Source organism: Hemiscyllium ocellatum, chromosome 13 (genome assembly GCF_020745735.1).
Source record: "Hemiscyllium ocellatum isolate sHemOce1 chromosome 13, sHemOce1.pat.X.cur, whole genome shotgun sequence".
NCBI lineage: Eukaryota > Metazoa > Chordata > Chondrichthyes > Orectolobiformes > Hemiscylliidae > Hemiscyllium > Hemiscyllium ocellatum.
In genome coordinates this window covers 67,172,837-67,195,786 of record NC_083413.1, presented here as the reverse complement: position 1 = coordinate 67,195,786, position 22,950 = coordinate 67,172,837, and the positions used below count along the sequence as shown (strand labels likewise).

The window sequence follows — 22,950 nt, the reverse complement described above, 5'->3', positions numbered from 1 at the left end:
TACCTGCTCTTTGACAGATGGGTTGACATTTGTCAAACAGTGCTGACAGACAATACAAAATGCTTTCAATGTTTTTCTCAATCCTAGTTGTTCATCCTGAAAGAAATAATTTTTTAAAATAAGTTATATTTAATACCTAACTAAATCTACAGATACACAATTGAGCAAAGCACAAAGTTCAATGCTGCGTTCAAATGTTCAAAAATTATATTGTCTATTTTTTCCATTTTTCTAGACCTACTACATCAAAATTGCATATTTCACAGGGTTAGTGAGTATCCACCAATTCAATAGCAGTTCCAATTTATCCTCCAATTACTATTGCTAGAACCCTCAAATATGAGAAAGGTTATGCCTAACTACAGAAAGCTATTCAAAGGATTAATCTGAGCATATACATTCCAGAACAAGCTCCTATTAGCTATTGCTCATTTTGCTCTCCTAGCATAATTGATTTTAAATCTCCCACTTACACTTGTGTCTGCCATGTTAATTCAAGACAAACAGCCATGAAACAGGCAATAAGAATTACTATTCAAACCACCGTAGTGCTGGAAAGAGCTGCATACATTTATTATTAGTTGCTGTACTTGAGATTGCCACACTCCATACACTTCATGAGATATTTTTCACATCTGGTTCCAGCTAAACTGTCCTGAACTTGAAAATAGTCAAGTAAAAAAAAACACTGAAGAAAAAAGAATGAACCTGCAATGGAAGGAGGGATTACAGCTCTGGAATGGCAGGGCACTTATAATTGAAAAGTCTAATAAGTTTTGTGATTCAGGTCACCAAGTACTGTGGACTAAAACATTTAGACTCCAGTGAAAGAGGATCTGAGCTTTCCATTCCACTTAAAAGCAGAAGTCAATTAGAAAAATATATTCTTTCTCAGCACCAAGCACTGAGGGGTTCCCTATCAATTTTCAAGCTATCCATCCTCAAGCATTAATAACATAAACCCTCAATCACTTAACTGATAATCCTTGACTTTCACCATCTAGCCTTTTACTGTTTTCAACTTTCTTGTTGTGCTACATTTATGGACATAGTTTCTTAACACGGATTTTCCAAAAAAAAAAAATCCCGTGTGTTTTTGATGTTCTCTTATGGGTAAATCTCAATACAGAGGACTAAAGACCAGTCAAACTTCTAAAAATAAAGTAACATAAATTTCAGACTATCACATGTCACTTCTAACATCACTTCTCTCCTCAACATGCCTCGAGAACAATTAAAGTGACATTTTAAGAATTTACCTGATTAAGACCCTGTGTAAGTGCAGCCACACTGTAAATGAGGAAATTGTCCCTTTAGTAGAGTGATGCCAATATCTAGTGCATAAGATTTACAAACTAGACCTTTTTTAAATGACAGGACAGATTTACTTCTGTATAGACCATGAATAATGAACTATAAAATGGAGGAGTTGGTTTATAATGTAAAAGTATCAAAAGAAAAATAAAGAATATAAATTATTCCCAATAAACTAGAACAACGCAGCCTAAAGTAAACTACTTCAACAAGTACTTCCATTGTGACCAGAAACACCATGGATCTAAAATCGATTTAGAAATCTTAGTCGTGCTATAATAAATGAGCTTAACGGGAAATGTCATCCCACAGATTGCTACATTTTCAGAATGTATTCACAGAACAAAATTTAAATTAAAAGGTATAAAGTTTTTCCCAACTAGATTTAAATTAAAAATTTATGGCATTTTGTTGCTGGCACAATTCCAGTTCTTCCACATTTGTGCCTTTTTTTGAGACTTTTTTAAAAGCAATAACATGAACATTGCTGACTTTAGAGCCTTTCCTCACCTTAGTTGGAGAACCTTCAGCTATTTTAACAAGTTGCCACAGAATGGAGTAGTGACAGCACTGGAGCGCCTGGACCACTATCTAACCAGTAAAACAAACAGAATGGCAATAATTACACTTCAGCTGATTGGACAGGTAGCAAAGTGTCCAAAATTTCAAGAACTTTCCCATTGGAAATTAGAATTAAAAATTATGTTTTTTTATTCAAAGCCTACATTAACTGAACTCAACATCTTTTAGACATACAATTTAAAAGCATTAGAAGAATATATCTGTTAGCTTTGATGATGCTCATTATTCAAATTAAGCTGGGTTGCAGTGGCTTATGCATATTAAATATTTCTTGCAATACTGAAAATCTAGCACATACACATTCAATTATTTCAAATGTTCTTAAAAAAGGAAACACAAATTCTCAAAGGGACTGCAAAAGCATTTAAACACTTTGGAGAAATTCTTACCTGTTCTGGCATAGATCCAAGTTCAATCCCACTTTTTAAAAGCCTGTAGCAGTTTCCAAACAGTTCCCATTTTGTAAGATCGTGAGCACTAATAAAAAGAAAATGGTCAAGTAATGACAGATTATATTCTTCCATGATCCAGGCTTTTCTGGCTTCTTAGCCCTCTCATAACACCACATTCAATAAAAAGGTTGAAAACAAACACCTGTCTTGCAATGGCCCAATGTGATCAAAATTGTTGTAGCTTAGAATTATCATAATCTGCGGTCTACCATTTGTTATTAAATACACAATGGCTGAAGTTACAAACTCCATTAAGTTTCAAACACAGAAGTAATTCTTTAGCTGCATAATTTCTACAGTTTATCAGTTACAACAATGGTGTGACTACCTTAAACAAATAATGGTAGATTATTTCCAAGTCTCAGTATTATAGGAATGAAAAGATTTCAACCACAGACTTTCTGAAAATGAAACTAAAGTAAAACATAAACAAATCTAAACACAAGAAACTGTAGAATGCAGAGTTGATTCCACTTGATTTCAAACCTCTGACATCACTGTTAGAACATGTTCTATATATATAGAAAAGCTTTAGGTTTCTGTTTGTTTGACCAAGTATTTTAGAGGACTATGTCCTTAATGTGAAAGTTATTACCGAATATTTCAAATTGATATTAGTGAAATATTTCCTGATGACATATCTTCTCCAGCTATAATTCTGAGCTAACAGTTCCCTTTCAAGGGTCCAACAAATGCGATCCGAAAGACAGCGCTGAATGGTCTGAAAGCAGCATCCTACTGCATCAATTTTTCTTCCCTTACTGCAGAGAACCTAGCTTTTGCATAACACCTTTCACTGTTAAGATGAACACTCGTCAGCTGGAGAACCATCAAGACAAAGCTACATTCCAGCACTTCCATAGAATCGTGCACAAGTGTTCCAATGCACCCGGTCATCCTGAAAAATCAAAGTGCTTAATATGTAGAACAAGCTTTCACATACTTGTGGAAGGCAGTTAACCTCTTCAAAGTAGAGAGAACATTATAAATGTCGTCATCATCTGCTTCTTCTCCCTGTGAAAACAGATAAAATTGACGCTGCCTTAAAATAAATTCATACAATGGAGTGAATAAAGGAAAGAAGTGTAATTCAGGCAGTTAAAAATCCATACTGTAATCTACCAGATATGAACGACATACTTCCAGGTTCAAACTATTGCAAGGGAGCGTCTTCTGAATTTAAGAAAATGAAATTTAAGAGGTGAAAGCCTTCACCAGCTTTTAATCATTATTTAAAAATCATATAATCAGCGAACGAATGCTCAGTTTGGGTTCCACCCAAAGCCACTCAACAGCTGATGTCATTACAGCCTTGGCTCGAGCATGGACAAAAGAACTTAATTCCAGAGATGAATTGAGAATGGCTGCTCTTGACATCAAGACAGTATAATACTGAGTGTGGTATCAAGGAGCCCTGGTAAAACTGAAGTGAGTTGGGGGCTGATGGGGGAGCGAGAGAAAACAAAAGCGAGAACCTTTGCACTGAAAAAACAAAAAAAATTGTGGTTACTGGAGGTCAGCAGTCTCAGTCCCAGCGGTTCAAGCTGATGATTCACAACCACTTTCTCAAGGGCAATCAGGGATGGGCAACAAATCAACAATGCCAGCATACAAAGCAAGAATATAAAATCTGTCAAATATAGTTCTTTTAGCCTCATAACAAAATGACATATCAATCAAAACACTCAAGATTGTAAAGCACCATCTTCACAACAGATCAGACACTATTATTCTAGGCAGATAATTTATTGATAAAGTTTGCACTCACCTCCTGTAATAAGTCTTCAACTGACTGACTGAATCGCTCTACCAGCTCATCAATCATCTGACTGCGTGCAATGTTAACACGGTTCTGAATTGTGTATTCGTCACTACACAGGATGTTATACGTTTTGCTGCATGATTCTAAGACATCTGACTCTATGTGCTTTTCAACAACAAACTTGGTTTGTTTTAGCAATGCATCGAGGTGCTGGGAGAAGGGGAAAAAAGTCAAATAAGCAATTTTCCTGTTAAAAATAGACTATTAACAAGATACGAATATGCATATTCTCAAGCAGAACCTATCAATTTCTATTCTATTCTATTCTAGCAGCAAGTTCTCCAGTAGATTAGCCTCACTTCTCTTCTTGGGCATTGCTCAGCCCCTTTGAGGGCAAGTCACCGGCCTCTGCTCATGATCTTGCTCGATTGGGAGGGTTAAACAATGAAACTGCTTCCTGTTACTTGATGAGAGAATTGAAAATCCAAGAGCAGCGGCTGCACTGTTCCACTACCATAAAAAACATAACCTCCCACTTACTACACAAATTTCTTCACTCAGTAAATGGATCACTACGAACAGAATTTACTTCAACCATTCCAACAGCAGTCAATAACAAAACAGTAATTTCACCTGCAGAAGAACCACTGGTCTGTTTTTTTTTACACTCTTCCAGGATGTTACCCTTGAAACCTGGTGTTCAATTTCATTATACATATTACTGTGTCATGATAGAAGTGAAATGACTGTGTTGAACTTTATTTCTAATAAACAGACACAACCTTTACATGTAGGAAAGTGTGTACAACATGGAAATAAAAATTTGACATCTTTTCAAAATTGAATGTACAGTAAAGGAAACTATTCTGTTAAGATTTTTGTTAGCACTAACTGAACACCAACACCTTGAGATGTATGAAGGATAACATGGAAGCAGGCTTCACACTGTAGACTTGGAATTGCTGCCTTGTGAGTTACACACAGGCATCTATTACTCCATGAGATTCTGAGATAAAATTAACAGAATTTATTACAAAATAATTCTCATAACTATTTACCTTTTCCATTCTTCCTGTACTGTACAGCTCCAAGTCAAAGAACTGAGGGATTTGCAACAGATTTGCCACTTTCTCAGAATCAGCTGAGTACTGAAACACAATAAATATCCAAATTCAATGCTATTTACGCTCAAAAAATAATATGAACACTTGTAATTTTAAAGCATATTCATTCTCATCTTGACATTTACTACATGAACACTGCATAAATATTACAAATTGGTTACCTTTCCTAACATCATTGGAAGTGCCACTATGAACTGTTCTGTCAATTTAGTGCGATCATCTATCTGCATTTTTCTCTCCTTTGCAGTCAAAACCTGTAATAAGATTGCAATAAAAGTTTTCAAACTAGATTTGTAAATTTTCAATTTTTCTTTTAAGAATCATATTCACAAACGCAACTGCAAGTTATGTATCTAGGATGAATTACAAGTTGTACACAAAAAAAATCTTTACAGGTTGAAACACAGAAAAAAATGTTCAATTTAATCTACTCTAAAAGAAGTTGAAGACTTCACACCAAACTTTAGTAACAAAGGTGAGGATTGTAAACACCAAGTTGTGTTCCTAAAGGGCTTATGACTGTATATCTGCATATTCACACATATCAAGTTAGGCTATTCCTATAAATAATGGAAGATGGAGAATGAAGAATTCATGAAAAAGAACGTGTAATTTTATTCAGTGCCATTCACATAAACAAGATGTCCAAAAGGACTTTAAAGCAATGAAACACTTTTCATACAGCAGTGGTAATAAGGCAGCCATACTGTGCTCAAACAATAATTCGATAAAGACCAGAAAATGCATTTTTGTGAATTGGTTAAGAGGTAAATATCAACCATGACTCAGCTATCAATCACTTGTACTTGTCTAAAATACTGCCTTCAGGTGTATTTAAAGGCCTTGTTTTATTGTCTTATTGGAAGCACTCCCTCAGAGCTACAATTCCTCAAGGAATATCAACCTTGATTTTTACTCTCAACTCCTGGAATGGAACTAAAGTTTACAACCTGGTGATGAAAGTAAGATCACCACTAACTATTTTAATTCGTTCATGGTATGAGAGCATCTCTGGCTTGGTCAGCATTTGTTTCCCATGCCCAATTGCTCAGAGGGCTGTTAAAGGTCACTACATTGTTGTGGATCTGGAGTCAAACGTAAGCTACATCAGGATGGCAATTTCCTTCCCTGAAGGACATTAGATGGGTTTTTTACAACAATTAGCCGCAGGTAGACTCACTTTTTATTCCAAATGTTTTTTACTGATTTCAAATTTACCATGGTGAGGCTCAAACCCACATCCTCAGAACATTAAACTCGGGTCTTGGTTACCAGACACTACTACTATGCTACTGCCTCCTCTAACAGGGTCAACTGAAATCTATGTTTGGATACTTGGATAACAATGGTGTCATTTGATTGATAGAATTATTTCCTCTCATTCATGATTAATCCAATTATGGGGATGATGGAAGGACAATGGTGCAATGATATTATCACTGGACTATTAAGAGAGACTATTAAGGGTAACGTTCTGGAGACTCAGATTTGAATTATATCATGCCAGATGATACAAATTGAATTTTTTTTCAAAATTCTTGAGTTGAAAGTCTAACGATGACCATAAAACCACTGTCAAATTGTCATAAAACCCATCTGGATCACAAATGTTGTTTTGCTGCCATCTTTACCCAGCCAGGCCTGTAGGAGCAAAGCTGTATTCAACCACAATCATAGTCAGTCACATCCTCCACTCTACCATTACCACTGATCGAGGAAATCAAATCTGGTTCAATGATGAATGCAGGAGTGTGTGCCAGGACAGCAACCTAAAATTGAAGGGTCAACCTGTTGAAGCTGCAATACTTTGGTGTCAAACAACCTAAGCAGCAAAAAGCATATAGAACTAACTGATTCCATAATCAATGCACCAAGTTTAAACTCTGCAGTCCTTCCATGCCCAATCATGAATTGTAGTAGCTGAAAATGTGTTGCTGGTTAAAGCACAGCAGGTCAGGCAGCATCCAAGAAACAGGAAATTCGATGTTTCGGGTCAGAGCCCTTCATCAGGAATTCCTGATGAAGGGCTCTGGCCCGAAACGTCGAATTTCCTGTTCCTTGGATGCTGCATGACCTGCTGTGCTTTAACCAGCAACACATTTTCAGCTCTGATCTCCAGCATCTGCAGACCTCACTTTTTACTCCATGAATTGTAGTAGACAATTAAAAACTCAGTGGAGAAGAGGGCTTTACAATTATTCCACCCTCAATGGTGGGGGAACCAAGCACATCAGTGCAAAAGATCAGGCTTTTGCAACAATCTTCAGCCATTCGATCTTGGCCTCTTCTAGAAGTCCTGAGCATCACTGATGTCAGTCTTTAACCAATTCAATTCACTCCATGTAATATTAAGAAATAGCTGAAGGTTCTGGATACTGCAAAGGCCTTTGGGTTCTCAAAACATTCTGGCAATAGCACAAACGTTTTGTTCTTCAGGACTTGCTGTGCACCTAGCCAAGCTGGACCAGTAAAACAACAACATAGGCGTCTACAGTGTGGAAACATTTCTAGATATGCTCTATAAACAAAAATCAGGAAAGGTCCAGCTTGAGCCAACTCCCACTCCATCAGTGGATCTCTTGATCATCAGTTAAGTGACAGAAGGGGTCATCAACAGTGTTATACAGTTAATGACATGCTTAAGAACCCGCTCACTGATGCACAGCTTGGGTTCCATCAAGGCTATTCAGCTTTTGACCTCATTACACTCGTCTCTGGAGGAGAGGTAAGAAGGTAGTCCTTGATACCAATGCTTAATTTGACCGAGTGTGGCATCAAGGAACCCTAGCAAAACTGAATTCAGTGGGAATCATAGGGAAAATCTCCAATGGTTGACTTATACCTAGAGAAAAATAAGATGGTTCAGTTGTTGGAAGTTAGCTATCTCAGTCCAGGACCTCACTGCAGGAGTTCTTCCGGGTAGTGTTCAGACCCAACATCTTCAGCTACTTCATCAATAACTTCCCATTCATCATAAAGTCAGCAGTGGAGAGCTTTGCTAATGATTCATAATGTTCAGCACTATTCACAATTACTAAGGTAATGAAGCAGATCATTGCCAAATACAGAAAATCCAGGGATTACCAAGGCAAAGAAAATGAACTGGACTAGCAATTTAACTGAGTTCAAGACGAGGTCAGAGAGAGGAATTCTGCAGTAGTCACTTCTTGACTCTCCTAAGCCTGTCCACCTTCTATTAGGGACAAGTCAGGAGTGTGCGATGGAATCCTTCCCATTTGTTTGGGAGAGTGCAGTTCCAATAACACTAAAGAAACGCCACATCATCCAGGACAAAGTAGCCTGCTTGATTGGTAACCCCTTCCACCATCTTAAACATTCACTCCTCCCACCACTGAGGCACAGTTGCAGTTTGAAAAATCTACAAGATTCATTTTAAACAGCATTTGCCAACCCCTCAACTACCATCTAGATGGACAAGGGTGGTGATAAATGGAATACTACCATCTGAAAATTCCCCTCCAAGCCAATAATCATCCTGACATGGAAATGTATCACTGTTCCTTCATTGTTGCTTGGTCAAAATGCTAGAATTCTCTCTTTCAAGCATTGTGGGTACACCACAGTTCACAAGGGTTTAGATTAGAGTGGTGCTGGAAGAGCACAGCAGGTCAGGCTGCATCCGAGCAGGAAAATCGACGCTTCAGGCAAAAGCCCTTCATCAGGAATATAGGCAGAGTGCCTCTGGGAGGTGAAAGGGGTGTGGAGAGCTGGGAGAAGGTAGCAAAGAGTACAATAGATGATTGGGGGTAGGGATGGGTAACTATGCACGGGCAATAAATGCTGGCCCAGCCAGCAAAATCCAAATTCCATGAATAAATAAAAATAACTATCATCCTTTTTCTGACTGACAGATTAATCATAAATGAGAAGATAGATTTCTAACTTAATAACTTAGAATGATTGCTTTTCCCCATGGGATTTAGCTTTCTTTAATTACATCTTAAGTATAAACATATTACAGATGTTTTGCACCAAAAACTAGGAAAACTGATTTTAAGTATCAATTTTATTCCACTGACTTCAAACCTGTACTTCCAGAGATAAAAGTGTAACACCTACCCTTTTGCCAGTTCCTCTCCCAACTGGAGGATGTGCTTCTGCAGCTTGCCGAATTGTACACACCATAAGCTCGATAAGTGCAGTTTCCTGCCTGTCAGTCATACCTAGTAAAGATTAAACAGCTTCAAAATTGCAGAACATTAATGACTCAGCACTAGCTAAAATACATTACATGAGGAAGAATTTTTAAAAAATCAGTGCTGTATTTGAGTAGTATATAATGCCCCTGGATTTTGCTGTAAGACAATATAAAACCATCACAGTCACTGCTCCACAAACTGACAGCAAGTTCTGTAATCTGCACTTGTGCTCTTAAACACAGACAGTGAAACTGTCTGCAATCACAGACACTGCTCCACAAACTGACAAGTTCTGCAATCTGCATGTGCGCAAGTGAAAATGGAAATTCAAAGGCTTCTGTCAGCGAGGCACAGATGGTTATAGCACAGGAGATCATTTAACCTGTCATGCCTAAGTTACCACTCTGCAACTTGACCAGTCCCAAATTTTCCCTGCAGTCCTAAAAGTTTTCTCTTCAAATGATTATCCAATTTCCCTTTCTAAGTTACAACTGAATTAAGCTCCAGCACACACAAACACTGCATTCTAGATCGCAAACATGTGAAAAACCCATGTCACTGTTGCTTCTTTTTCCAGTCATCATAATTTAGTGCCCTCTGCTTTTCATGTTTTTCATGAATGGGAACAGATTCTCCCCTGGTACTCAGAACCTTCATGATTTTGAATGTGTCAATCAAAACTCCTCAACTTATTTTTTCCAAGCAGACAATACCAGCTTCTCCAGTTTATCCACATAACTGAAGTCCTTCATCCCTGGAACAATTCTTGTAACCTGCTTTCTGCATGTTTTAATGTCACACTATTCTTTCTAAATTGGATTTCCCAGAACTGAATACAATACTATAGTTCAGACTGATCTGGGTTACCACTAGGTTTATTATAACTTTCTTGGCTTTATGCTCCTCTTAATAAGGCCCAGAATCTCATATGCTTTATTAACCACCCTCTGTAACTGACATGCTACCATCAATTATCTGTAGGTTCCTCTGTTCCTGCACCTCCTTTAGAATTGTACTGTCAATAACATATTGTCACTCCTCATTCTTCCTCACAAAAAGAATCACTTCATTGTCCTCAACTCTATTGAATCTATCAACATCCTACATTTACATTTTATCGATGTTTAAAAATATTGGTGTTCATAATACCTGAATGATTTGCTTCATCAGCAGATTTCAAACTTGTGTCATGAAAACCCTTCCCATGTCAATGACATACATCAATGATAGCAAGGATCCCAACACTGATTTGATTAGATTAGATTAGATTACCTACAGTGTGGAAACAGGCCCTTTGGCCCAACAAGTCCACACCGACCCTCTGAAGCGCAACCCACCCAGGCCCATTCCCCTACATTTTAACCCTTCACCTAACACTACGGGCAATTTAGCATGGCCAATTCACCTAACCTACACATTTTTGGACTGTGGGAGGAAACCGGAGCACTCGGAGGAAACCCACGCAGACACGGGGAGAATGTCCAAACTCCACAGTCAGTCGTCTGAGGCAGGAATTGAACCCAGGTCTCTGGCGCTGTGAGGCAACAATGCTAACCACTGTTCCACACTGACTATTGGGAAATTCACTTTAAATGCTCCACCAGCCTCAAAAGTGAGGCTGTTCAGTTACCTATCTCTCCTTCAATTTTGCATGAATACTGATAGTGTGCCTTTTATTCCGCAAACTCTTAATTTTGTTCACAAGCCTATAATGCAGCAGTTCTTCAAATACCTTCTGAGGTCTGTCCACACATGCATTAATTACATTACCCCATTCAATGACCTATTTTCCCAATTGATTGCTGGTTAGACTTTGAATTGTTGTTTCAAAAAGTTTAACCATCACAGAGGATTTCCCCCCCCCCATTTTCTGGTGTATAACATCTGTGCTGTTGAAATTGATTACCAATTATATTATTCAACTGTAGGATAGGCAGAATGTGTTTTGGGTTGATGGCAACATCCTGTTGATGGAAAAAAGACCATCGACTGCTAACTTACCTTCACTGTTCAATATAGGCATTGTGGATCCTACAGTTTCGCTTTAAGACTGAAAATCTCAAATACTGTCCAGCCATTTGTTTTTCATGCAAACTTAATATGAAAATCATGCACATCAAACCTACCCTGCAAGCTACAGGTTACACCAATGAGAACGTTGCCATATGTGTATCATATGTTATCATGAATAGGCTTCAGGCCACCATTTCCACGTCTGAAACTTTCCCAGGCAACCATAATTACCACAATGCTGTAATAATGAGTTGGCTTGCCCACTTCAACACTTTTATTTCAGTGAAACTAATTTTATATTTTAGTGTTTACATTTTGGAATATTTGTCAATAAAAAGTTAAGTATGATTTGTCTTTTAAACTTTATGATTTTTCAGATTTTTATTTGCTTATACAAACATTTAGTTTGCTCTCTTTAAAAATGTAATAAAAATTGAAGACTTAACACTGTACCTTACCACCAGGTTGGCTCTATGTAGGAATACTTCAATGAAAATGGCTGCCTGATGACATTTGTTACTTCAGACTTGTAAATTCCTTTGATGTGGTAGAATCACACTAATGTTAAAAGGTGAATTGTGCATCATAGTGATCATTAGATTTTTGCGGGCAGTTTTTCACGAGGTCAGGAATGAATGAAATCACACCATCAATGACCACAAACTTTAAGCCTTTGCTTATTCTTTCAACATATTATTAGAGAGGGCTGTTTTCATCCAACTGGTTTAACCCTTATGCACCCTTTTCTGTGGTATGAGATTTTTTTGACACGAGCAGTTGTTATGTAAGATTCACAAGCACAATACATCAGTAATGGCAGTCAAATCTTTGGAAAAATGTTCCCAATTTAGTTTCAGCAAGTAAATCTTTGACTGATGCACTTTCCTTAGAACATTAGTTACATGCTTCAGAATGAGGAGTTTCATGTGCCTTCAATACACTGGGTAGTAAACCAAATATTTCTGAGAAAACGTTTGTAAACAGGCTTCAAGTAGTTTCTCCTTATCGTAAACTTTCACAAATCGTTGTGACGATTTTTAACTATTCATGTTATCGTTAAATTTTGCAAAGAATATTCTCAATTTACTTAGCGAAAAGTCTACAATACTAGTTACCATTAGGATAATATATTTTTCATAATTACACACATAGTTACCTTCTTCCCCTTGTATAGGCTCTTCCAGCAGCAGTTCCACCATACATTCCCAATCCTTGAGAAGTTCTTGGGAGCTTTCCCATAAACTGTCCACCAGGTAGGCAGCATGCTCATGCAACTGAAATATTACAGTTTGAAAAGCAAACCAGCATAAGTTGAATTTAATTTGCAGATGGGAATACACAGTTTTCAAATTCTACTTTTAAAAGGTATGCATTAAAATTAAACAGCAATATTGCTAAGAGACCACAATTTCAGATGCCCCCCTGCACTCTCTCAAAATAGACCCAAGGGACATAGATCTTCCAAGGAAGATTGGAAACTCTATTTATGACATTCATCAGACATTAGTTTACACAATGAATTTTCTGGGCCATCTTCCAATGGAGGATCCTTCAAAACTGACTCAGCACAGGAATGTTTGGAAGGAGCAGCATCCTCTTTCACCAGCTCTAGCTGCCATGTTCCAGTAGATTATCAGAATTTAAATGCCCCGAAGCATTTTTTGAAAAGCTATGAAGAGAAGCATGTGTGTAAATGTGAAGGGTAGATTAGGAGCTCGATGAATAAGTCGGGTAAATGATGGTGACACAGGATTAGGGTAGGTACCAGAAGTGAGTAAAGGTTAAGTGTGGTGTTGAATAGGGGTAATTAGGTTAAAGTGAAAATTGTGGGGAGGTGGTTGTCTAATGAGAGCGACTAGAGGGGTCAGGAGTTAAATCAGGCTTTTTGTAATCTAATATTGCCTGGCTAACTGTTCAGCTAAGTAAATCTGAAGAGCCCATAGTCTTCAGCAATAGTTCAGACTTAAAGAGACATTTCTGGAGGATCACGGATGGGAAGCAGGGAAGTTGCCCATTAGATGTTCAAGCTTCTTGGGTCATTTCCACAGAGCCCTTGCATTGCAACACACACAAGATCCCATGGCACATCTTAGAGTATATCAGCTTCTGACGAGCCTGGATCAGATGATCTTGGCTAAGATCACAGTGAAACTGAAAGGTTGACTGGAATGAACATTGTACTCTCAGACATGAAAGCATGATCGATCTTTGCTTTAATTCTTAAATGCTTCAAATAGCCAGAAACAAACACTTTTCTAATTTTGATTAGAGCAGGAGGGAAAGTCAAATGAAGCAGAGAAATGCTGCAAGTACCTGTCCCTCTGACTGGTAAAAAGCCAGATTTCTTTCTGAAGTTTTGTGTCATTATGAAACAAATTAGAGAAAACTGGATTGTGCTACATTTGATTGTCTTTATCAAAGTAAGCGTACAAAAACAATTCAACAAATTATTATTTTCTTTAATATATATTAAATGTCATGAACAAACATAACAACAAAATATGGCACTTAAGTAATTTGTAGACTGGCATTATGGCACAGTGTATATTTAATTACAATAGTATTTCTGGTCACAATTACAGGTACATTTTCTTGTGATTAAATCCCACCAGTTTATTTCAGCAAGTTATTCCTTTGTTAGCTAATCCCAAATTTTCTACAGTCTAGCCACAAAGGAATCCATGGCATCAGGTCAGGTCACCTCAATAGTATAAGCAAAATATTAAGACAACTTTGCAACCTCATGGTCTTTTGATACTTTCTCAGAATTGTTGTATTACTTTCTATTAATAGGTCATCTTTTTGTTAAGTATTTAAATGCTTGATTTCAGAATCTTACCTCACTTTCTAGGAAGAAAAGTACCAACATCTTAATAAGATTTCCATTTGGACTATGCCTTCCCCTACTTTTAGCATAGGCTTCTTCAGCTTGTGGATCATGTCGACTGAACAACCTAAAATTTATAATTGAGATGTTGTGAAACTCTCCCACATATCACTGAAGATTGATTATTCTTTGACCATGCAAACAGCAATTAAAAGGGCTTACAACATTGTTTCTAATAGGCCGATGTTTTTATGGTTCCCAAACAAAATTAACCATCTTTTTAATATGCAATTCAGAGGTTGTGAGGAATAGATAGCAGAGAGCTCAAAGATGCCCCATAACATTTCATAACTTATCCTGTAATAGTTGAAAAATATGAAAAATATATAGAAAGAAATTATTCGAGAAAAAATCAAACAGATTTGGTTGAAAGAAAATGACGTATTATAGGAAATTATGTGGCTAACTATCACCTTTGTCTGAAGTACTATTAGAGTATGTTGATATGGCACTGTCATCCAGTTATAACAATCAATTAAAGTTAAAGCCAATAAATTTATTGAGTTAGCTGCAGAAGTTAAAAATAGCTTCCCTACTCCAGCATCTGTACAAGCGGCTACTTATCTGTACAAGTGGCTACTCCAGCATCTGTACAACAGCACTTATACCTCAAGTTTAATATTACTTGTAAACAATGAAACGCACTAATCACCGTTGTAATTCCTTAAAAGTACCACCTCATTATTTTCAGTTAAAACTTTTTCCTCAATATTGCCACCTTGTGGACATTACCTGCGTTTTAAAAATTCAGTGCTGCCATCTGCTGTTCTGATTTCACATTGCAAGTAACAATTTTCAGGAAAAAACGAATTGTAAAGGAAACAAGCTTAGTTTCACAGAGCACTTCTCATGATCGCAAGTTGTCCAAAAACTTTTTAAAGCTTTTCAACTCCTTTTTAAGTTCAATGAATGTTTTCCATTAACAAGATCCCACAAACTGCAATAACATAGTTATTACACTTTTTTGGAAATGTTTTTGAGGCAGTGGTTTGCTCAGTGGGTGAGCTCCACAGCTCTTCTTCAAACAATGCCACAATCCATTTATGGCCATCTGAGCAGAAATAAGAGAATCATATTCTAAATTTCATTGAAAAACAGCATTCCTTCAATAAAAGACCAAAATGTCAGCCTAAATTCTGCATTCAAATCTCTGCACAGTCGACTCTGCTGTAACGTATTTTTTCAGCATGAATTAGCTTTAACACAACTGAAGAATTTATACTGTTATTTATAGAACATGAACTTTCCTTGCTGTATTGGCTATGATGCAATTCTGGCCCCATTAATTTAAATGGCGTGACTATCGCATGATTTTCTTATAATGCGAGATGGCACAAGAAAGAACCATCATGTTATATCAGGACTGACTGCATTTGAACTTAAAACCACTGAGTCAAGGCTACCACTAATGCTCTAGAAAACTACTTTTAATGACAAGCCAAATTATAAAGGAAATACACTGCAACGATATTCAGAACAAACATTGTTCAGTAAACCTGATTGTGTAAAACTGTTCAAAACTTAAGCAGTTCAAATTTGAAATGCTACTGTATTATTCAAAAGCAACCATTCAAGGTTTTGGGGGATATTGCTCCAACCTGGCTTTTGGTCTGAAAAAGATGAATGCTGTTGCATAAATTTTAATGGAACATTTGATATCATCATGTCATTCCACGTGAACACAACTAAACAGGAGTCAGTCAGTCCAAAGAGGCTGACTTAGGTTTGTTGATAACGCACATACTTTTGAATACTAATAAAGAAGGATAAACAATGTACGATTGTACATCTTACTTTTTATTTAGGAATTCTCCAGCTGCCACAGCAACAGGACGATGTGCAGAATATACAAGGTGATACACATTCTCACAATCTTCATTGGATAATGCCTCCTCACTTCCCCTATAACAATCATGAAGCCAATAGGACAAAACGTTTATAATGCAAAACTGTAGTACAATTTTTGGATTCATCTATCAGACCCAATGGGGGCCAAAACAATACTAATTAGCATAATTATCTCCCACCTTGTCACATGAATAAAATACTGAGTCAATGTCCAGACTACAACATCAGACCTGGCTATCTAATTCTCACAATAGGTGAACCAAGATTGGTGTGCAGCAAAACGAAAAGAATAACAACTTTACTCACTGCAATATCAAAGTGACCAATCGAATAGCTTCCACAGCAACGTCATACTCTTTGTCTAATGTCATGGATACAATACGATCCTAAAGAAAGAAATCAAAAACTCAGCTCAAGTAAAACAATTTAATTTAGCTTCTATAACATATGCAGGGGCAGAGACATGTAAACAATGGTTAGCCCAATTTCTCAACATTAACAGGAGCTTTTCCACAATGTAAAATCAAACTAACAAATATGAATCATTAATCAAGATCTGTGACAGGTCATTTGGCCCTTCAAGCCTGCTCAGCATTTAATAAGATCATGGCTTCAGTGAGTGAGGATTCTATTCACTTTGCTGGATAGGCTCTATATGCTATAGCTCCCTTGATGATCAAGAATTAATGACCACTGCCTCCGTAAAAATATTCAAATGACCTTGCCTCCGTCAATCTATTGGAAGAGAATTATATCAACTTATCACCCAGTGAAAAATTCTCCTCACTGCCATCCTGAGATACACCTTGTTTTAAAATGGTCACCCCTCGTTCCAGTCTCTCTTATAAAAGGAAACATCCTTTCAGCATCTACCTTGTCAAGTCCATCAGGAATTTCTTTTTATAAATAAGATCACCACTAAACTCTTTCAACTTCTTCTAAACTCTCAAGATTACAGGTCCAACCTTTCCCGCATTCCAGGAACCAGTCAAATGAAATTTCTCTAATCTATTTCTAATATATTCTAATATATTTAGAACCTTCCTAAATAAGCTGCCCAAAACAGTATGTCATATTCCAAATATGATCTCATCAATGCCTTGCACAATCTGTAATGAAGCATCCTTAGTTTTATATTCCATTCCCCTTGTAATAAAATGGCCTTCCTAACCACATACTGTATGTGCATATTAACCTTTCGAGATTCATGTACCGGGCCACCCAGATCCTTCCCTACTTCAGTTCTGTGATATTGTTCCATTGAAATAACATCCGGCTTTTTCACCATGCCAAAGTGGACAAGTTCACACTTTCTTTCGCTATATTCTTTCTGCCCTATTGTCACCGACTGATTCGATTTATTTATATCATTCTCCAATGTCCTCATGATTTCCAACCTTTGAGACATCAGAAAATTCAAGTTCTTGCAAATACTTATGATTTTCTTGCAACTAATTCCTAAACTTCAGCTGCAGGAAGGTTTAAGTTTTCAGATATAACGTTCATTTCAGATTTTTGGCCAATTAAACAAAATTACACTGCTCTTCAGTGCAGCAGTTAAAGTCATGCAATGACAGACTACTAACAGGAGATGCATGTTTTGTGGTCCAATGATGAACTGATTAAATTTATAACAGTTTAGTCTGAATGCCAAACACAGCTAGAATTCAAACATGCCAACTCCGTTGGAATTTAAACACTTGATAATTAAGACACTGAACCATTTTATTTAATTCATTTTAGGCGAACACAGCAATCTAACGCAATTGTAAATTAATGCTGCCCAACTGGTGTTTTACAAATATTTCTACAACACACCCTAAATCTGGAATGATCAGAAACTTAATAGCAAATAGCTTCTGCACAAGTCAGTTATGCTTCAACAGAATACAGAACAGAAAATTCAAAGCAAATTGTTCTTTCAAAAGAACATAATTTTGTTTAGAATTAAACACTAAACATTCAGACAACTGTAATATGAACTATACATTTTCTAACACATTACTGTGCATTTAAAACATTTTGCTAAGTAAAGAATCTCATAGGAATTGATTGTCAATGTCTGAGACAGAAAAAAAAGGTAAACAGATACAAACAGGTGAGCAGCACACAGATGTCGGTTTTACAAGTAGCATTATGTCGCAACCTTTTCAATTACCATTCAAACTTCAAGAGTTTTGTAAATATACAAGTAGAGGGACGCGCCAAGGCACGGTGGGGAAAGACCATGTAACACCTGCCTGCCTAAAGAAGAGTAGGGGGCCCATGCAGTCATTTGGGCTCTGCTGACGCCTCAGCTAAATATATGGGCACATGATTGAAAAATGTACAGACCTGTACATAAAAATGATAAATTCTGATCTCTGTATGTAAATGTTTACATATGTATGGCATGACCAACTGTACAGACCATTTTATGAATAAAGTATATTTTTGAAATAAAAAAATATACAAGTAGCACTTCTCTCAAAAATATCTGAACAGTAATACCGGAAAAACAATGCTATACTCTTACGTTGCATGTTCCTCCACACTCTCAGGTCAGGTAACATTTTAATGGTAAAACGTAATTTACTATTTCCAGTCTTGGCATTAACATACTGAAGCATCACATGACCCCATGCTGAAGTTACTTCGTCTTTCCTGCATCAACTTACATTCAAAACTGCAGTGTAAGGCCATAGAAGTGATGAACTAACTATGCAATGAATTTAGATATGAACTGAATGCATTTTCCACAAATTCTAGATTTATGAGGTTCTAGAGCATGTATTTGGGCATCAGGGTTTCTCTTTAATTTCATGTTTTCAAGTAACAACATGGTAGAAGTCTCAATGATTTTTCACTTTTTTTCCATCACTTTTGGTTTGGAGCTATGAACTGTGAGCTGAAAGGTGATCTTTGGATTGTGAACAGTTGCTGATTTATTTGTGTTTTTTAAACTGTAGTTTGTTTGACAGGTTAGCACTGGAAGTGAAATGCAGGTTGGTTTTTCACCATAGGATTCTACAAACTCTTTTGACATCGTAGCATGTTTAAACAGAGCGTATATCTGGTCACTGTCGATGTCAGTATGTGGGAATGGCTGAGGGGACAAGATGGTCAAACAGGAAGAGGCCAGAGTTTAGGGTGGGGTTTAGAGGCACAGAGCCATACAGCAAGGAAACAGACTCTTCAGACCAACTCATCCATGCTGACCAATTTTCCTAAACTAAACTAGCCCCTTTTGCCTACTGGAAGAGGAGTTTGACCGTTGATGCCAGAGCATGAAGATTTGAAAGCCCCCTGCTTAACCTCTCTTTATTAGTTACTGGAAATTCAGAGAATAGAAACTAAACTTTATGTATTACTGAAAATTTGTTGGTGAACTGGCAAAATGGCAATGATTAACTCCTTCAGAAAATCAATCAATCAAGAAACAACCATACATACCTCTGGAACAACACACTGTGAAAACGCTTAAGTAATCTGGCCAGTTCTGTTATTTTCTTTTTTTTTAAAAATCTATCCTTTGAGGGTGTTTGTTAGTTATTTATAAGAATCAGGCTGAAAACAACAACTATTGGGTTTTAAACATAGACATTAATCTAAATAATTTGCTTAATTCTGCTCTGCTGACATTAGTGTATTGTTAATAAATTATTAAGTCTTTGGTTTAAGCTCTTGCTTGGAACTGATTATTCACAAAAGCTGAGACTGGTTATTCAAAAAGCCCGGTTAGGAGCCAATAAAGTCAATTTTGAGGGGCTTTGAAAGATTAATTCTACTGTGTTGCAAATACAGAGGGAGGGTAGCTGATTTGATTAGGCTGCAGCTATACACAACCACACTCCACTCAAAATACTATGAGCACACCATATCTTAAGAAAGATATACTGACCTTGGAGGGAGTACAATGCTTTCAAGGAGGATATCTGGGCTTAGAGTCATACAACATGGAAACAGGCCGTTCAATCCAACTCGTCCATGCGTCCAGATTTCATAAACAGAACTACGCTTATTTGTTGGTGTATGGCTCATATCCCTCTAAACTTTTTGTTTCCCTGTATATGTCCAAATATCTTTTAAGTGTTGTAATTGTATCTGCCTCTACCACTTCCTCTGGCAGCTTGCTCCTCTGTGTGAAAAAGTTGCCCTTTAGGTCCATTTTACATCTTTCCCCTCTCACCTTAAACCTACGCCCCCTTGTTTTGGACTCCCCTACTCTGTGGAAAAGAGCTTGGCCATTCATGTTATCTATGCCCCTCATGGTTTTGTAAATGTCTGTAAGGTCACCCCTCAGCTTACAGTCTAGGGAAAAAAGCCCCAGCATATCGTTATAATTCAAAATGCCAGTCTCTTTAATACCTTAGCAAATTTCTTTTTCATTCTTTCCAGTTTAATAACATCCTTTCTACAGCAGGGCGACCAAAACTGTACACGATGTTCCAAATATGACCTTAACAATGTCTTGTAAAGCTGCAACATGACATACCAACTACTGCACTCAATCCTCTGGCCAGTGAAGGAAAGCATGCAAAATGCCTTTTTCACTACTATTTACCTTAGACAATACTTGGAAGGAACTATGTACCTGCACCCCCATGTCTTTGCTTGATAACACTCCACAGGTTTCTACTAATAACTGCGTAAGTCTTGCCCTGGTTTGTCTTACCAAAATGCAACACCATGTATTTTTCTGCATTAAACTCCACCTGCCATTCCTCAGCCCACTAGCCCAGTTGATCAAGATCCCATTGTACTCTTAGATAACCACCTTCACTGTCCACTACACCACCAATTTTAGTGGCATCTGCAAAATTACTATCAATGCCTCCACGAGTCTCATCCAAACTTTTATAAAAATGATGAAAAAAAAAGTGTAACCAGCACCGAACCTTGTGGCACACTGCTGGTCACAGGCCCCTAGTCTAAAAAACACTCTTGTACCATCAAGTCAATTTTATAACCAAATGGCAAACTCTCCCTGGATCCCATTTAATCTATCCTTACTAACCAGTCTACCATGCAAAATCATGTCAAAAGCCTTGCTAAAATTCATGTAGACATCATCAACGTACTGCCCTCATCAATCTCTTTCATCACTTCTTCAGAAAACGCTCTTAACCGGAGCCTCAAAATCTCTAGTCATTCCGATCATCCTTGTCCTTCAGATTAAAATGAATATGCTGGCCCTGAACTCTCGTTATTTTGCTGATGATATCCTCCCACTTGCCAGATGTCCCTTTACCTGCAAACAACTTTGGAAAGTTCCTGTGTATTATCAAAATTGGCCTTGCCTAAATTTAGAATTTAAACTTGTGGACCAGACTGATCCTTTCCATAACCATTTTAAAACTAACAGAATGATGGTCACAGGTCCCAAAGTGACTCCACACTAATACTTCCCTGCTTTATTTCCCCACAGGTGGTCAAGTTTTGCCCCCTCTCTACAGATTGATTGAGAAAATTTTCCTGAACACACTTAAATTCTTACCCATCCAGGCCTTTAACCATTATTGGCAGTCCCACTTTATATTTGGAAAGTTAAAACCACCTATTACAACCCTATTATTCTTCCAGCTCTCTGCAATCTCAAATATTTGCTCCTCAATTTCCTGCTGACTATTGGGCGGTGGGTTACAGTACTCTCTCATTAAAGTGATCATTCCCTTATTTCTCAATCCCACCCCAACTCCTGACATGATGTTTTCCCGATCTAGAAACTCCACTTCCCCTTTGCTCTCGCCTCTCCTTCTATCCTTCCAATATCATCTGTATCCTGGAACACTGAGCTGCCAGTCCTGTCCCTCCCTCAACCATGCTTCTATAATAGCTATGATATCCCAGTCCCATGTTCCCAATCATGCCCTCAGTTCAACTGCCTTACCGGTCAGGTCTCTTGCACTGAAATAAATGATGTTTCCTTTAACAGGTTCAAGTGTTTAAGTTATGAGTAGAGAATTGTATAAATTAAACCTGATGTTTTTAGAATTTGGAAGATTAAGGGATGATCTGATCTAAGTCTTCAAGGTAAGAACAGTAAAAGACAGGTTAGATAAATGTAAATTCTGGTTGGGGATTCTAATTTACAGGGTATAGTCTAAAAATGAGAACCAGATTATTCAGGACAGATACTTGGAAGAACTTCCATATACAAAGGTTGTGAATAAGGTTTGAAACTCTCTTCCTCAAATGTCAGTTGCTACTAGACCAGTTGTTAATTTTAAATCCAAGATAGTTAAATTTTTGTTAAGTAAAGATAGGAGGGTTGTAGGCTAAAGGTAGGTATAAGGAGTTATGACACAGATCAACCATGATCTCAGTAATGGCAGAACAGGCTGAATGGCCTACTCCTGTTCCTATGTTGTAATCAAGTCCACTAAATCTTCAAACTGTATCCATTTTTCAAAAATTCTGAAAATAAATGTTGAAATATACTTTTTAATCTGACTAAGCTTTCAATCTCATTGAATGATGTCATTCTCACCTTGAACCTATTGGTGAAGAGTTCCAGTTTTGGAAAGAGTTCCTTATTAGTGTACAGTGACTGCAGAGCTTTAAGACATTTCAGCCTCACTTCACCTTGCTGATGCAAATGAGAATAAAAAATAATTAACTTGCATACAATTGTATAAAAACAATCCAAGAAAACAACACATTTTGCCTCTGGTCCCTTTTTCTTTACTCATTCATGCAAGGCTAGCCTTAATTATTCTTTGCCAACTGTCCTTGAGGTCTTGGTGATAAGCGGTCTTCTTAAAGTGAAGTCCATATGGCATAGGTACAACTACACTGATAATGGAGGAAATTTCAGGATTCTGATGCA

At 37.3% G+C, this 22,950-nt stretch overlaps 1 protein-coding gene across 1 annotated transcript in view; it reads right to left on the bottom strand.

Annotated features, from left to right (window-relative positions):
- Positions 1–22,950, bottom strand: part of stag1a (STAG1 cohesin complex component a) — a 201,296-nt gene that overhangs the window by 14,294 nt on the left and 164,052 nt on the right. The window contains exons 11-23 of the mRNA XM_060834903.1: positions 22,612–22,710; positions 16,449–16,528; positions 16,089–16,196; positions 14,247–14,361; positions 12,564–12,681; positions 9,315–9,418; positions 5,396–5,488; positions 5,169–5,258; positions 4,117–4,320; positions 3,292–3,362; positions 2,286–2,373; positions 1,825–1,905; positions 4–96 (exon numbers count right to left, since the gene is read on the bottom strand). Of these exons, the coding sequence (XP_060690886.1) occupies positions 4–96; positions 1,825–1,905; positions 2,286–2,373; positions 3,292–3,362; positions 4,117–4,320; positions 5,169–5,258; positions 5,396–5,488; positions 9,315–9,418; positions 12,564–12,681; positions 14,247–14,361; positions 16,089–16,196; positions 16,449–16,528; positions 22,612–22,710 (1,344 nt within the window). The remainder of the gene's footprint in view (positions 1–3; positions 97–1,824; positions 1,906–2,285; positions 2,374–3,291; positions 3,363–4,116; positions 4,321–5,168; positions 5,259–5,395; positions 5,489–9,314; positions 9,419–12,563; positions 12,682–14,246; positions 14,362–16,088; positions 16,197–16,448; positions 16,529–22,611; positions 22,711–22,950) is intronic.